This window comes from Callionymus lyra, chromosome 1, assembly GCF_982586985.1.
Source record: "Callionymus lyra chromosome 1, fCalLyr1.hap1.1, whole genome shotgun sequence".
Classification (NCBI taxonomy): domain Eukaryota; kingdom Metazoa; phylum Chordata; class Actinopteri; order Syngnathiformes; family Callionymidae; genus Callionymus; species Callionymus lyra.
The window spans coordinates 3,202,581-3,219,971 of record NC_141818.1 but is presented as its reverse complement, the minus strand read 5'-3'; the positions used below and the strand labels follow the sequence as shown (position 1 = coordinate 3,219,971).

Genomic DNA, 17,391 nt, shown 5'->3' with positions numbered 1-17,391 from the left:
TTGGACATGAAAACAAACTGTAGAAATAGTCTAAACGAGACACAAACGTATGGATTAAAAGCTCCAGATCATGTTGTGACAACATTTTCCTAAGTTTAGAGATTTTTCTCAGTTGAAGGAAACAGTTTCTGGTCGGTTTTCTGCAGTGTTGAACAAGATAAAAATAATAATGTAAGATAGTCATAGAGGGGAAAGACTGGACCAGGACCCGAAAGATACGAGGGCCTTAGAGAGAGACACACAGTAATAAAGAAACAGGATCATAATATGTGGTACTAGTGACTGTTGAGGGCACTTAAGAACATTGATCCACAGTAATTATTGGACTTTTATGGAGGCTGTTGTCACTCTTAGTCCAACCACTGCTTTCCAACATTCAACCAAAAGTCTTTCAAAGTAGTTTGGCCGCCTCGGTAAGATGCCGCAGGACCTGGATGCGGCAGGAAGCTGCTGCAGAATTCACAATTTCATCACCGTCTTTTGTCGACACGTCCCATGATTCCCTGATTTCCTGCGGCCCTGGTGTCGGGGGCACGTTGGGGTGATGAACTTTGTAAATGAGTGAACGTTCGTACTTTTGTAAGAAGCATTTCAAGTGAAAAGCAAAAAAAAAAAAAGAAAAGGGAAATGCTGTTCAACTGCGCTCGGCAGTGTGACGCACTCCTGGCCCCTCTGAATGGCACAAACGTGGAGCCCTCGCAGCGCTGTCTGAACCTGTCACAGCGCTTGGATCCGGCCCAGGCTCTCCTTAGGTGAACTCTAATCCTTCCAACGAGGCACATTTAATGAGAAGATATTTACTTCCCCCTCTTTAAAAAAAAAAAAAAGTCTTATTTAGTGAAGGGCTTTTCTGCAAACTCAGTCATCCAGCATGTGTTGACGCCGCCGGTGCTAGACACGACTAGTGTAGTCCCGCGGTCAGAACCTGCTCCTTCCAGAACCGCAGGTCAGGCACTGCCAGACTCAACTTTCCCAGCTTCGAATTGGAGATTGCACAACAGCCGTTTGAATTCAGCCAGAGATTCTAACCTGTTTGACAGTTGACTTCAGTGAACGGTGAACATTTCTGCAGCACTGAGAGGACATGAGTTGCTCCCAATCTTAACCAGGTTTAACTCTCAGGTTTCTTCTTAGGCCTGTAGGGTATAACAGTCTGGTTGGGAAACTGGAGTCAATATTTAATATGTAGGATGTACTGGCGTACAACTTCTGTGACGTGCACTGGGGTAGCATGTTTTAATGAGACCCGGTTCACTGTCATGCACGGACAATATAACCTTTTGTGCACGATGCCAAGAGGAATGTAAGAAACCCGGGTCCACCACATCCATGTCTGCAGTGAGCAGTCAGACGTCCATTCAAGGACTATAATAATCACTGTTCAAACTGTTTCTACTGCTTTTTGAATGTATTGTACTTGTTGTACGGTGGTGGTTGGCGCAAGAAGGTTGCCGGTTCGCTTCCAGGTCGCCAAATAGTGACCTTTCCTGTGTGGAGTTTGTATGTTCTCCCCGTGTTGCCTGGGTTTACTCCGGGCACTCCGGTTTCCTCCCACAGTCCAAAAACATGCAGAGGTTGATTGTTGGGAATTTGGGGAAATTGTCCGTAGCTATGAGTGTGTGTGTGAATGGTTGTCTGTCTTTGTGTGTGTCCTGAGACAAACTGTCGTCCTGTCCAGGGTGTCCCCCGCCTCTTGCCCGAAGATACTAGGATAGGCTCCAGGCCCCTGTGACCCCAATAAGAGATTAAGCGGCAATGAAAATGAATGAATGAATGAGTTGTTTTGCGGTTAAATTTTATTGCAAATTACTGTTTCATTTCCTAGTTCTGGTTTAAATAATGTGATGAATATGTTCAATATATATGAGGATTGATTTGATTCTTACTAATCTTTCATACCTTAATTGGCTATTAAAGAAAATCAACGGCAGTTATTATGTTCTTATGAAAAGAAAAGCTATATTAAAAGTCAAATACTATAAAACGGATCTAATAATATTCATAAAAATGTTGTTAAACTGCCCATCCTAGACAGCAACTGTAACACTAGCCTGCAAGATGGCGCACAAGTTACTAAATATTACACATTCTTTTAAAAATAATAACATTTATTTAATGTTAATAAATTCAACCGAAAGCACAAATGTACTGAAACATTTGAGCTTTAAATTCTGCTGGAATTGACTGTATCCTCTCGTCCTTGGTTATCTTCGGGATCTTTGACAGGATTTCATTGTTCTTCTAGCTGCGGGCACAAAAGACTGCTGCCATCTAGTGGCCGGAAGTTTCATTGCAACAAAAAATGCACAAATGCTGTAGATATTTGTTAATTATAAAATTTAAAAAATGTACTAATTTAATTTCACATGGAACTAATTGAAATGAATCATAATACACTATGTTAAAAATAGTGATTTAAAGGCAAATCAAATAAACTATACATCAATACAGTGCTGTTGAGTATAGGTACAGTATCGTGAGAAAAAGTATCGATACATATCGTGTAAATTTTTTTCTTAAACCCCCTGATTATAATGAGTGTATTTCATGTCATGTCGCATTTTAATTGCTTTAGATCTTGTTGTACTTATTCAATTATCATCTTCACATCAGAAGGGGGCGCTATAACACGATGGCATTGCTCTGTGTGGTAGTTCTCACTGTACGGGAATGTTGTCTGCCACAGTTAATGAGCAAACATTTGTCATTACACCGTTATTACCCAAATGTATTCACGTCATTGTTCGGCCATTAAAAGCCTCTTTTTTGCGATGGTGCTGTAACGGTGTCGTATACGGTCTCGCGTGTTTGCGCGTCTGTGTTTGTGGACACTTATTGCCACATCCAGATGGTGCTGGACACAAACAGGGCCACGCCGTAGGACCCCCTTAAATAGGAGCGTCTAGACTGGTCCCTGACCAGACAGATACAGCCCTCCCATCAAATTAGTCAGATTTATGGTAATGGTCCGCAGCAGTCTGTCTGTCAGTGACATCAAGATTTACAGCGGTGACACCCCCCCCCCCCCTCTGTCAGACACATGTGGATCCTCATCCTCAGCACCCCCTTCACGTATGAACCTGTGGAGGTGCAATAAAACCCCATCGACCGTCGCCACAGACGGTAATTCAAGTCACAAAGTGTCATTTAATTTGACGTACGTTCGTTTCTAGTTCATCTTGTACGTTAGCTTCATTTGTGCTAATGTATTTAGCGCTAATAGATGATCCGCGGATTAAAACGTTGTTTAAAACTAATTTTGATTTTTTCATTCAATATTTTTCTTAACATTACGTGAGTTTAAGTTGTTACACTTCATGTCTGTGTGAAGTTTTTAACACAATTATAATACAGTAAGTGTGGGCCGGGGGCCATTTGTGGCCCTTTTGGTGATTTTATGTGGCCCGGCGCCTTCCATTTAAACTATATTATTCAATCATAGAATGTAAAATACACAACTTTTAAAATGAAACTGTGAACACTATGACACACACATTACAGTGAAGCTAGAAAATGTAAATGCAAAATGAAAGATTTCAACTACAAATCTCAAATAAATATCAAATTCTGGATTCAAGCTTCAAGTATTCTATCAAAGTAAACATTTCCATGGCACACAGCTGATGGTTCTTTCCATCACACATAAATAGAAGTGTTTGAACTAATCTTACAGTAATAATAATCATTTTAAAGGAAAGTATAAGAGGTTAAAATGTGAATGTCTAGTTTTAAGTGGTACATCTTTTATGCAGTAGTTCTTATGGCTGGGTATCAAACTTCTGTTCTTTCGTGGCACCGACCAAGATGCTTCGGTAGTACTGAGTTTTGAAACATTCTTGGTATTTCGGTGCCAACATGTGGTCGAAACTGGACAATGTGTGAATTTTTCTGATGAAAAACTGACAAGTGCAAAGGCAGTAAATATCAGATGATTTTGTTGCTTTTTAGAAAGTGTTTAATTTCACTGGAAATTATTAGTATTGAAAATGATTCTTTAAAAGTATCTTTCAGGAACTTGTTTTGAAGTGAACGTATCGATATCAGTAACTGGTTGATTGAGAGATTTTGATCGAGCCCTAATAGTACTTAATACTTGTTACTGTACTAAGAATTCTTGATAAAATCTGTATAATGACAATTAAGACTTTAAAATCTTGAACATCTATATTGTGTATTGATAAAAATAAAAACGACTATCAAACTATTATTTATTTATTAATTTTCTAAAATAAATTAATGTATTTATTATGACGTTTGTACCTCTTTTTGATTAACCAAGATAATTTTCTCATTATTTTATAATCATTCTGTTCAATTTTAACCAATAATAATCAACCAGTCAAATCATAACAAAGTTAACTAAATATACTTTACAGTTTGATTTGAATTAAATAAGATGATTAGAGAGAAAAACGGGCACCAGCGAATCGCAACGGGTGATATTGGCGGGGAAAAACTTAATTTTAACAGGCAGAAACCTGGAGCAGAACCAGACTCTAGTGGCTCTTCTGCTCTGATTGGCTTTTCTATGACATCATGGGTCTTGAAACGCTTTTAATTATGCATTAAAAAAAATAATTCTACATTTATTTTCCCGCCCGTGATTAGTCGGTTGTTTTCTTCACTTAAAATCTGAAGGAAAAACTTTTCTAACCTCAAAAACACTTTATAAATGTTGGTAGAAAACAAGATGACTCACTAAGTTATATTTTAATGGATTTGTTTTGAATCATCGTCTGCTCGTAGCAGCTAAAGTCAGTGAGACGACTGAGAGCGTCACAAGTCCACGTTGAAAGACTCGCCAACACCAGAAGGAAAAAAAAAAAGAAAAAAGACCCAATCGGGGCGGCAGAACCACCCGAGCCCCCTCTCCCTCGCCAACAATGGCTTGTGTCAGAGTTTCCTGTTAATCCTCTGTGATGAAGCAGGAGTGTTTTGAGGTGAAGGGTTGGGTGAGAGTGTGAGGTGGTGGGCGGGGGGGGGGGGGGGGGTCTCGGTTTAAGAGGCGCACTGAAAGATACAAGATTTTAATTTGAGTCCACGAAGGGATGATTGGAAACATTATTCCACCACAGAGTGTTTGTAGGATTAGCGCCGCGTCTCCTTCATGTCCATGTCTTCGGCGGGAAACTGGATCGGGTCGCACCGGTGGGAAAAGACCTATTGATGGACGTCTCACCCGTCCTCGCCACAAATGTTTTCTCAAGGCTCAGTCTTTGAAGGAGAGCGTTGCAAACCAGTCGCTAAGCTGAGACGCTACAAGTCGTGGCTGTTTTCCCACATAATTATTATTTTTTTATTGACAAAAACGTCCTTATCATAGTAGTGGTCTTGACATGACAACACTTGAGCTATGTTAGCCTCTTTTGCTTCAAAATAAATCCCAATCCGTTGTTCACAACTTTTGTTTGGATTAGCATGTTGACGTTAGCATGTTAGCATCGTAGCTTCCGTGTTGCTGTAGCATGTCATTAGGTGGTCATTAAACAAAAAAGATAGTTTTACACAAAAAAAGATAGTCCCTCTCGTTTGAAGGATGTTTAGCATAACTTTTATTTATATATTTTGTAGTTGTATAATCAACTCTTTTGGGAAGGCTAGCTGCTAGCATGATAGCTAACATGCTTTACTGCATTCTTTACACCAATTTAATCTACAGTTACTTAGATATGTAAATAATTCTCACCCTAAATAAATACTTTAAAAATGTACTTCGTAAATCAGGGTAAGGGCTGAATATATTTAAACGAGGGTCGAACAAAATGTATATTTACCAAACTTTCTGTAACAGGAAGTTGTCTTTTCAATTCAGGAGATTGAATTTTTTGTAGATCATTTTTTGCGTTTGTTATCTTTTCATCCCAAACCAATTTCTTACCTTCGACATCTGTTTTGCCATTATACGAATAGACATCTATAATCTTATCTTATCATAAAGACACTTATTATTTATCCACGTCAAGAAAAACCATCCGTCTGCCCTCATTAAACCACGTGACGGGCCGGATTTGGCCCCCGGGGGCCGAGACAGAATTTCGAAATGTTTTTGTAAAGTTTATTGTACATAATTAAAACTGTATCTAACATTTAAGTAACCCTGGTACTTAATTAATAATAGATTTGAACCTTTTTTGTCTTGTTTCGCCCGAAACGATCATCAATCAAATCTGACTTAAAAAAAAAAAAAAATGTCTTCAAACTTTTGCCAAGCTCTGCACTGTGTTCCCACTGAAGGCCGGGGGCGCTCCAACTTCACTCTCTGGCACTGTGTGTGTGTGTGTGTGTGTGAGAGTGTGTGTGTGTGTGTGTGTGTGTATTCTAGCTTGTCTCCTTGTCCAGACACCTTAGCGTCAGGGCAATAGTGTTCAGGCTCAGAAATGAGGGCCAGACAGACAGAAGTGGGATGAATGAATCGGGCGGCGGGGGTAATAGGAGAGCGAGGGAGGAGAGAGAGAGAGAGAGAGAGAGAGAGGGGGAGAGAGTGTGTGTGGACGTTTGCTTCACTGCGAGGGGAGGATGATGTGTCTGCAAAACAGTGACAAGAAAATCAGCTTTAAAACAGGGCCTCCCCGTACACACACAGACACACACAGACACCGCCGCATAATGGCTTGTGGCTTGTTTTGTCGTCTTAAGTAAGACACGGTCTACTTCACCAGACGGGATATTGAACCGGCACAGACGGGGTCATCTTATTATTGCTGTGTTGCCTGTCACGCCCGGTGCAGTAGGTCCTCGGCATATCGTGTTTTACGCTCCCGAGGCAAACCGCAGACGTATTCATTCACTGTATCCAAAACATTCCGCGCGGCGTGATGTGCATTGTCGAGGCGTGGAATGGAAATGACGCGTATCCCACAGAGGTTGTAGTGTGTGTGGGTGTGTGTGTGTGTGCGTGTGTGTGTGGGTCTATTTCTGATGCAGGGGTAACGACTGGCACCTGTTTTTGTGTCCTTAGTTGGCCATCACATCTCAAAGTGCAGTAAATCTTATGTTTCATCGCGGCGCTCCCGGCTGCCAAATTTGCTTTTAGTTTGTTTTTATTTTTGCTTTTTTTTTTTTGTTTAAAGACGCGTCAGATTCCGAGACACGATCCCACACTTTTGTCATCACCTGTCGACTCGTCCCGAGCGCTTCTCAGACACGTCTGGAACGACAGGAGGGAACACAGGGGTTTTTTTTGGCTGGAGTGGCAGAGGTTAACAGTTCACGTGCACACGCGTGTAGATGAACACGCTTTTGTTCTGTTGTGTCAACACGTTTGGTTCGTGTTTGTACGTCTGCATCAGATTGAGATTTAACTGAAGCAACATTCAGACTTATTTGGGTGATTTCTTCGATCTATTTGACGTGTCGTATATAAATTATTATTTTATAATCACTTTGTTATGAAGTATTTTCAGATGTATTGTCTCATAATGACATAGAAAATGACACTTTGTCTTGTGTATAATACAAAAAATGCAAATTTATAGGACATTATAAATGATTTATGAGGCTTTATAACATATTATACGTAGTAAACATTAAAAAGTGGGAACAATATCTTGTAAATACTGTGTAATTACAAATAAGAATAATATTGAATTCATAAAATATGTTCAAATCAATGGAACACAGTGTTGTATTCTAATAACATTTCAATAATAAATAAATAAATAAATGTATTTATCTTTAACACTTTCTATGAAGGTCATGTTTATAATACATTAAGAAGGCATTAATAAGACATAATAAAGCATTAATAAGGTTTTATAGAAGAGGTTTATAGTTGTTTGTGTCACATTATAATACGATTTATAAAGTATTATACGTGGTCAACTGTCCTGTAATTACCGTGTAATAACATATACCATAATGTTGCATTCTGTAAAGATGTTTAAATCAACCATATACAGTTGTTATTATTTGTATAACAACTTTATCTTGTCTTAAAACTTTTTAATATAAGTGTTGAATATTAAAGTAAAGTGGGAAAACTGTCTCGTAATCACAGTTTTATTACAAGTAACATTGCATTCTTAAAATCAACTGAAGTAACTAGTGTTATTTGTAATAAGAACGTAATAACAAGACAGTTTACTTAAATCTTTTAATCCGAATCACTTACTTCCTAAAATGTATGAATTGATTAAAAAGTCTGCATTGTAAACAAAAACGTGTGTGTTACTGATTCATCTTTTAATATTTATTTATCTTATGTATTCATTTTGTATAATATTAACTAATAATAATAGAATTTAAACATATCAGCTTATTTCAGCTTATTGTAACTATGTCAATATTATCTCATGTTTACGTTCAAATGTTAAAACTGCAGTATTGAGCTATTTGGAGGATTTTAAGTTAAAGAAAACATGTACTTTGAATTTTTGCCTGTAAAAAGACACAGATCACTTTGAAAACAATCCCAACTCTCAGTGGACATGAATGTGACTAGATTTAGTTGAAACGAGTGAAGTTTGAATTATTGATTAGTGATGACTTTTAACTAAGTTTCGTGAGTATTAATCGGGCGACTGTTGCTCGGTCTCGCTCTCGAACGAGAACGGCATGTCGCTGGACCCCCCCTTCCTACCGTGCACCGTCCCACCCTGCAGCTTCAAAGCAGCAAACAACAACAACAACCACTGAAGGGGGAGAAGATGAATGAGGATGAATGGACGCCCCCCCCCCTCGCCCCCCTCACTTCAGCGCCCCCCTCCAGACCTCCAGCGTTCCTAGCATCTCTGAGCGAGCCCTCCTGCTCATACCCTCCTGCTCTTCCTGTGCACATGTCTGTTCGCGCCACTCCTCCGCTGGGATGCCCTTATAAAGGACTGTCACTTCCAAAGGTCAGGAGTGATTCCTGCACACAAGTGTTGTCCCGACACTTCGTCTGGAAAAATAAAAAAAAAACGCCTGCGTTTACCAGTCCGTGTCCGTCTGACTGCGGAGGCTACGACTCCCCGGAGGACCAAGTCCTTTTCCCACTTTTCTTCTGGAGATTCCCGGTTTGAATCTTCCCTCATCTTGCATTCGTTGGATCGGTATCGGAATCTCACCCGTTAGCACCTTCAGCGCTTCAAGAGTATCAGTGGTGCTTTGAAGGGGAAGTGTGTTAGCGCCGCGTGTCCGTCAGTCGTCGACATGTGACCGGATCAACCGGTGCTCGCCTTCTAAACTTCTTTTAATCCAATAGTCGCACCGAACACGGGCCTGATCGGCGCCGTCGTTAGCGGCGACTAACATAAGAGCGTCTTGACGTGAAGGACACCGTGAACGATCGCAAGAGATGCCGATGTCTCAAGATCGCTGACGCTTTTAAAGTAGTTTGACGAGAACAGCACAGGTTAAGTTTTAGAGCGACGACTTTCCCCGAGTTAACCTCCGCCTCGTCCGTGTCGTTACGCCACAAATGAAGGGAAAGTCTTTTCTACGAAGGGGTTGTGTTGGTTCATGTGGTCTGGTGCGACTTAAGTATGTTTCAGTCTGTGTCCAGTAGGGGTGTGTGTTGGCGGGAATCTGGAGGTAAGATACGTATCACGATACAGGGGGTACGATACAATACATGGCGATATATTGTGATACTGTACGAACAAGGATATATTTGTAGTATTGTACTTGACTCTGGTGTTGAAGAATTTACAGACCACATGACTCTTGACTATCATTTGTTTTGAAACCAAAATACATCCAAACATCAGCTTTAAAGGCTGATGGACTCCACTGTATCCTCTCGTCCTCAGTCATTGCAAAGATTCCTTTAGCTGCAGAGGAACGTAATGACTGCTGCCATCTAGTGGCCGGAGGTTTATTGCAACACAAGGTTCAGAAAATCCATAATTGCAAGAAAAAGAACAAAGTGCAAATATAAAGTGCATAGATCAATGGAAATAAGTCAAAGACCAAAAAGGATACAAACGTATAACAACATCAAAGTATCGTGGAAAGAATATCATGATATACCGCCATAGCAATATTTCTAAAAACACGAGTGTAATTCAACGTATGCCAGTATATTTCTGAAATAATACAGATACACTTTACTTTTATAACTCGTTTACTCTCGGAACAATCTCAGGATTTTTTCCCCCGGGATTAGTTTACATTGTTTTCCCTTAACCACGTCGCATTAGCACTGAAGTTGCAAGAACAATAATAGTATTGATTCGATACAACACTGCAGTATCGAGTAATTTTATTGCAGGAGAAAACTGTCACACAATACTGCAATACTGCAGAGGGTACTTTATTAGTATTTCACAAAATACAAGCCAAATACAAGCAAAATTAAGTGAATATATACATTTCTGTGAGGTATTGATTCGGTATCGTGGAAAACATGTTGCGATATTTAAGTGTATCGATATTTTCTTTCATGCATCGTTGGTATCGTGTACGTTTCTATTTATGGTCCAATTAAAAGACGTCCACAGGATCATGAGGTTCCGAGTCGACCCTGAAATAAGTGTCTTCACACGTCGTAGAACGACCTCGATGGTCAAGTGTCGAGCTGTGACTCCTCCGTCAGTTTCAGACTTCAGATCTCCATCAAAGTTCTGGAAGATCTCGCAAACATCGGGTCCACCTGTAGGTCTACACTTCTTCTTCTTCTTCTTCTTCTTCTTCTTCTTCTTCTTCTTCTTCTTCTTCTCCGCAGTCTTTCCTATTTGCATAACGCTGAGTAGATCAGTTTCCACAACATCAGTGAGGTAACGTCTCGACCAGTCTTTCAGGGAAGCGCGATTAAAAAAAAAAAAAAAGAAAAAAAAAAGTCCAATCCTTTAAGAGGCAGGCGATCAATAAAGTCTGGGAACGGTAGACATTTTATGGAGAGTGTTCGGAGCTCCGGCCTCGACTGGTTTTTAATGCGGTGCTGCTGGAACAAGACGCCCGAAGTAAAGATGATAAGAGACGTCAGATGGGAAAACACTTCGCCAAACATGTTGTAAATCACTTGAGAGCGATGCCGCGTGAAAACCTCCAGGTTCAATCTCAGCTGTTTGAACGCCTTGAAGATTTCCGCGAGGTGGTCTCGGTGACACTCGGGGTCTCGGATCACCGCTCGACAGGTTTTTTTTCGCACTTATTTATCTTTCTCCTGCGAGTCTTTTGACCGAGCTCGTCAATCTTGCGCTGTCACAGAAGGCCAGAGGTGGGAGCTACCATTTCGCTCGCTCACAGGGGCTCCTGTGTGCACGGGGTCCCCGGGGGTCAGACCCCCGGATGCTTGGTCCGTATCTCTTGTGAAATCCAAACTGTACGAGAACGGATGTGTGAAGCTGCTTTTCTGCTTGAGTGGCAATCAAACTACAGACCTGCGATTCTACCATCTGATAGTGAACCATCGTGTGTCCTCTAGTACTCAGCAAACGCAGAAAAAAATGATAAATTTAAATTAATAAATAAAATGAACGTTCATCCTTTTTAAAAATCGGGAAGTTGTTGTTTTTGTTTGTTGCTCTCGTTGTCGTAAATCAAACCTACAACAGACGTGTGGCCCTTCATGTACGTATGTACGTGGCCCTCATGATGTCAGAGCGGAACAATAAAAGTGATTAAGTACGTATAAGTACGGTGGCCCAGGAGTGCAAACGAATTGAAAAATTCTGAAAGAAAATTGCAATTTACTCAATTTACAAATTAAAAATATACAGTATATATATATATTTTGAACAAAAATGTAAATTTTTCTGTAACAGATGTACTAAAAACAAAATTGCAAAATTTTGTTTCAAACAAAAAAGTTTTGTTTATGAGTTTGTACATTTCTTTCAGAAAATTAAAATGAGGTTTTAGGGTTAGTTAGTAATTTATAGACTTTTAAACAAATCTACAAATTCTATAACTGTATATAATTCTATATTTCACTTCCCTGAAAAAAACTCTTTAAGTTTTTTATTTCCTATAACAAATATACAAACTTTGAAACAAATGAACAAATTGAAAGAACTTTGAAAGAAAATTTAAATTTCCTAAAGCAAATGAACATTTCTGAGAAAAAAATGTAACATTTTCTAGAACGGATGCACTAAAAACAGAAACATCATTGCAAACTTTGTTTCAGAGTTTGTAAATTTCCATTTATATATTTTTTTTCGAAGTTTGTTAGTTGTGTATAGCAAATTTTGAAACAATTTAACCAACTCTTAAACAAAATTTCCTGAAAGGGAATTTAAAAACTCTGAAACTTTTTTTTTTTAATTCCCTATAACAAATCAAAAAATGAAACAAAATACTACAATTTTGAAACAGATGCACTAAAAACTGAAATTGCAAACTTCTTTTCAGAGTTTTCTTTTAGGTAATTGAATTTTAGGGTTAGTTAGTAATTTACAAACTTTCAAACAAACGTACAAATTCTATAACTTTCTATAGCTCTCTTTGGGCTCTTTAACTGTGGGTGCTGCCCCCTCGACCCGACCTCAACTAACGAGAAGAGAGCGGATAAATTGATATAAAGACGTCTTTAAATACATTTTATTATTATTATAAATGTGTGTTTTTTATAGTTTTAAAGTGATTTTATATGTTTGTATGTTAATGAAAGGTTTAAACATACTTTTAAGTCATTATCAGATTTATTATTTTGTTTTTTAAGCATTATTTTAACTTGTTTTTTGTACTTTTCCATCATATTTTGGCTCTTCGCTGCTCTCTTTGGTTTCGACGGTCGCAGTATAAAATGTGGCCCCTTGATCGTGGACCCCTGGTATAGTTGATGGTACAATGATTAATTATCAAGTTAAAGATGACGCCTTGAGGGAGAATCTATCTTGTTGTTGTTGTTGACCAGTTGAAAGGAATTGAGTTATTTTAAAATCTCTTTGATGAATCATAACTAACGTCACAAATGTGTCGTCACCCCCCCATCCCCCCCCAACCTCCGGTCGGGTCCCTGAGCTCGTCCGTCACCCCTCAGGAGTGACAGCCGACAGGCAGGTCTCACCGAGCACGAGTCGAGGGGATGATGACCTCATCAAACCAAGTCTCTACACGTGTTCATCTGACGTGTGTTTCTGATCGGAGGATGTTTCCTGTCGGAGCAGACGGGTGGGTTCACCCAGGAGTCGGGGGGGTCGGGTTGCTCCGCCGACGTCTGGTTCTGTTGAAGCAGATTCCCCCATATCTCCATCAAACGGCCGCCCCGTTTTGGCACGGCACTGAAAACTGACCCTGGTGGTCACTGATGTCTGGGGGGGGGGTCTGGAGGGGGGTCTGGAGGGGGGTCTGGAGGGGGGTCTGGAGGGAGGCCCGAGGCCGCCGCGCTCCTCGCCGCCGCTTTGAGGCGTGACGGAAGCAAGCGTGATGCCGGACGACAACAACCCGCTGTTGACCTTCTCTCTGTGAGTGAGTGACGGCGATCCACGGACGTGAACTCAAACATGATCGAGCGATGAAAGAGTTCTGGGTCTTCTTGACTGACACCGTCTGACGCAACTCAGTCCACTGATGTCTGATGTGGATCCTTCAGGTCCTTCTGGAAGTTTCTGCCTGCCAGGTGGAGCGAGAGAAAAAATTGTTTGAAAAAATGAGTAAAACTAAAGATGGAAGATCAGATATGACAATGAAAAGGTTGGTCCGGTTTATAAGTGAGATAAGAAATAAAATGAAAACTCTAGTAAATAAAAGAAAAATGTTTAGTAAACAAGATAAAAAAAATCAAGTCAATGATATGAAATGAATGAAAGAAAAATTCAGGTAAATAGAGAAAGAGATGTGGGGTAAAGAAAAGAAAAAATGCTGGGTAATAAAATAAAATAAAAAGTTTAGTAAATAAAATAAATGTTGGAGAAATAAAATGTAAAAAAAAAAGGTTAGTAAATAAAAAAAATGTTTAGAAAATAAAATAAATGTTGGGTAATAAACCTAAAATGTTAGGTAACAAAAAGGAAAGTTTTTTTTTTTTAAGTTAGCTTGTCAAATAAAATGTTAGGTGAATAAAAGAAAATTTAGAGTAGTTAAAAGAAAATGTTGGATGAATATAAAGTGAGGTAAATAAAGAAAAGGATGTTGAATAAATAAAGAAAAATGTAAAATATATTGAGTGAAATGTTGGGTTAATAAAAGAAAATTTAGTAGTTAATGTTAAAAATGTGACAAACAAATAGTCAGGTAAATAAAAAAAAAGATGTTGAATAAATAAAACAAAAAGTTAGCTAGTCCAAAAAAAAAGTTGGATTGTCGGATAAATATAAAGTCAGGTAAATGAAGAAAAATAAATGTTTGATAAATAATGAAAAATAGTCAAATATGTCACGTAAAATGTTGGGTAGATAAAAGAAAAGATAGGGTGAATAAAATACTTGTTAAAAAAAAGAAAAGAAAATGTCGAATAAATAAAATGTCATGTGTCATGTTAGATAAATAAAAGACAAATGTAAGAAACTAAACTAAAAATATATGTATATATATCTATATATATATAGATATATAAACGCACACAATAAATGTTGGGTTAATAAAAAAGCCATTCCTGTTTTCTTCATCAAGTGTTTATAGAAGCACATTCCTGCCAAATATGCAAAAGTCAGAAAGGTCTAGTTCTGGAAGTCCAGGTGTGTTGAAGAACAAGTAGAACATTCAAGTCACATCAATCAGAAGAAGAAGCCAATTCCCAGCAGATCGAGCACCATGGACTCAGATGTGAAGGTCCTGTTTTCCCATAGAAGCTATGGGCCTATAACATAATTCTTCTTCCGATCGAAGTCCAAAGAACTTCATTGTCCTCCTGAGACACGATTGGACGTCGAAATGTGGCGAAATGTTTCCGCCCACAGTTTGGAAACATCTCCGCGTCGTGATCGGCCAACGTCTTGCATCAGACTCGAAGAACTCGACACTCAACCCCGGGTTTGTCGGGTCATTACGGTGAATTATGTGTTATCTGTTGTTTTGTTGATTGGATCGGAGTGGGCGGAGCTAGTCCAGCCGGTTCTGATCGCCCCGTAACGCGATCCGGTCGGCGTCGGCGTCTGCCTCGTCCAGACCGGTTCCTGTCTCGCTAATAAAAAAGAATCACTCTTGAGTTTTGGATCGCTGCGCACAAGTTTCAAGATCTCATTCACGGTTCACACTGCATTTGCCTCCTAATGTCTCACAGCAGGCCTCGGGTCTCCAGCCTTGATTCATTGAGTGTCAGGTCGGCCCCCCCGGCTGCCATAAGGGCCCGATCAGACAGGGTCCTGCAGACAAAACCCATTTACATGCTCACTCTTCTCTTCTCTATTTATTCCCTGGATGTTTTCCTGTGTGTAAGTTCAGCGATTATATTAAATCATACAAGTGAAAACATCTTGCGGTTCCTCTCGTTGTCGTTACTCATTCCCAGGACGGCGGTTATACACTTCTGCTCCTCTTACATCAACTGACAATCTGGAAGCGTTTCATAGACTTCATCTCTCCGAGACGCCGCCGTGTTTCCTGATCCATCACAGGGCCAGAGCCAGAGAGTTTTTCCTGCCGAGAGTTTTGTTTCCCAGAATGTTTTCTTCACCAGAACTTGCTGTGATTCCAACCGCTGCGGACTTTTGAATCCATTCCCGGCTCAATCAGGTGTGTCCTCTTGACTCCGGGCCCACTTTAATCACGTCTGGGTTTTTTTTTTGCAGTGTTTCCGGGCGCTGTGCTGTAAAGGACCGCCTCCCCCCCGACCCGAGTACGACGTGGTTTGTATCGGCCTGATGGGCGCCGGGAAGACCAGCCTGCTGTCACGCCTCTGCAGCGAGGGCAGCAACGGAATAGTCCCAACAACAGGTATTATCTCCAACACGAGGTCTGGGGGTTGTATATCTATATGTATCTATATGTAGCTAAAGAGTTTTAGAACGTTTAGCTGGATTAACGTATAGTTAACATGCTCCAAATGGGAGGAAGTTCCCACTCGACATTAAGGGTAAGAATCTGTCGGTACGATACAGGGACAACTATAATATTCAACTGGTGTTGCAGAATTTACAGACCACATGACTCTTGACGAAGTTGTAACTGCTGTCATTTGTTTTGAAACCAAATTATGTCCAAAAATCAGCTTTTGGAGTCGACTGTATCCTCTCGTCCTCAGTCATCGCCGGGATTTCACAAGAGGGGACGCAATGACATTCCCCATCTAGTGGCCGGAAGTTTAATCGCAACACGGAAATGAGAAATCACGGAATATTCACATGTTAATTGTAAATAAAATGTCATTTTTTATTTAATTAATACAAACTTTATTAAATTATAAACTATACATTTAGTCTCTGCGATCTGTCACTTTGATTTTCCAATAGCTTTAGACCCCCAATCAGATCGACCTTCTGTACTTTTATAGATGCAACAGTACATTTGATGTAAGAGGGTGAAGACCAACAGTAACTTTTGAAAGTGAGAAGCCTATATTTCAATTCCGTCTCTGTCTTCCGCCATTTTGACTTTCCACTAGCTTTAGACCCCCAAGCGAATCAACCTACTCTTTAGATGTTACTGTAAAGTTAATTTAAGGGGTGAGGGGGGCGACCAACAGCCACTTTTGAAGGTTTTTACCTACCCTTCCAATTCTGATCAGTCATTATGACTTTCTACTAGCTTTAGACCCCCAAGTGGATCAACCTACTTTTTAGATGCTACTCTCAAGTTTATGAAATGTTATTTTCAAAGCCATCAAATAGACACAAAGGGCCAATTTAGTAACACTTGTAATTTATTTTACAAATAAAGGGTGAAAATATGAAAATAAAACAATATTTAATATATAATATAATATTTAACATTTGGTGTTTTAACTGTAACGACCAATATAAGAACAAAAACACTAAACATTTGGCTAATTAAATGTGATTTAAGTCTCTCGGCTCCACATGGACAGTGACTCAATATTGTATTTGTTTATTACTCAAGAGTACACAAAGTGCTTTCCCATAAAACCACAAACCTGAACTCAATAAAGTTTGGATGTCCAGCCGACACCAGTTCTCTCATCTATATCATCTGATCCACGTTATCACGGCGAAGACGCAACAGGCGCACGACAATTACGCACACTTTAAACCACACACGCGGCGTCCAGCCGCTCGTACCAGCTGTTGTTGTGCAAGAGGCGTACGAAGCGAGCGCACCTCTGATTGTTTTTCATTTCCCGACGATCGAAAGACAATCGACATTCCTGAAGGCTGACTGCTCACATGTGCCGGCCACACACCAATAAAACATCTTAACCAGTCATTACATCCTTGTTCTCCTCCTCAGGTTTCAGCATCAAAGCGGTGCCGTTTCAGAACGCCATCTTAAACGTGAAGGAGCTCGGAGGTGAGTGCTCGTCGTCCCGCCGCCGCCGCCGCTCGACCGCGAGCGTCCGATCCCACGGCGCCTCTTGACGAGGTGCGAGTGAGGTGCGGAGCAGAGGTGTGCTCTCGCCGGCCGGACCAGAGG

The 17,391-nt window shown here is 40.0% G+C and overlaps 1 protein-coding gene across 2 annotated transcripts in view; it reads left to right on the top strand.

Annotated features, from left to right (window-relative positions):
• Positions 1 to 17,391, top strand: part of arl15a (ARF like GTPase 15a) — a 121,057-nt gene that overhangs the window by 29,065 nt on the left and 74,601 nt on the right. For both annotated transcript variants that reach the window (XM_087788058.1, XM_087788057.1), the window contains exons 2-3: positions 15,594 to 15,738; positions 17,209 to 17,268. In XM_087788058.1, coding sequence (XP_087644184.1) covers positions 15,594 to 15,738; positions 17,209 to 17,268 — 205 coding nt within the window. The remainder of the gene's footprint in view (positions 1 to 15,593; positions 15,739 to 17,208; positions 17,269 to 17,391) is intronic.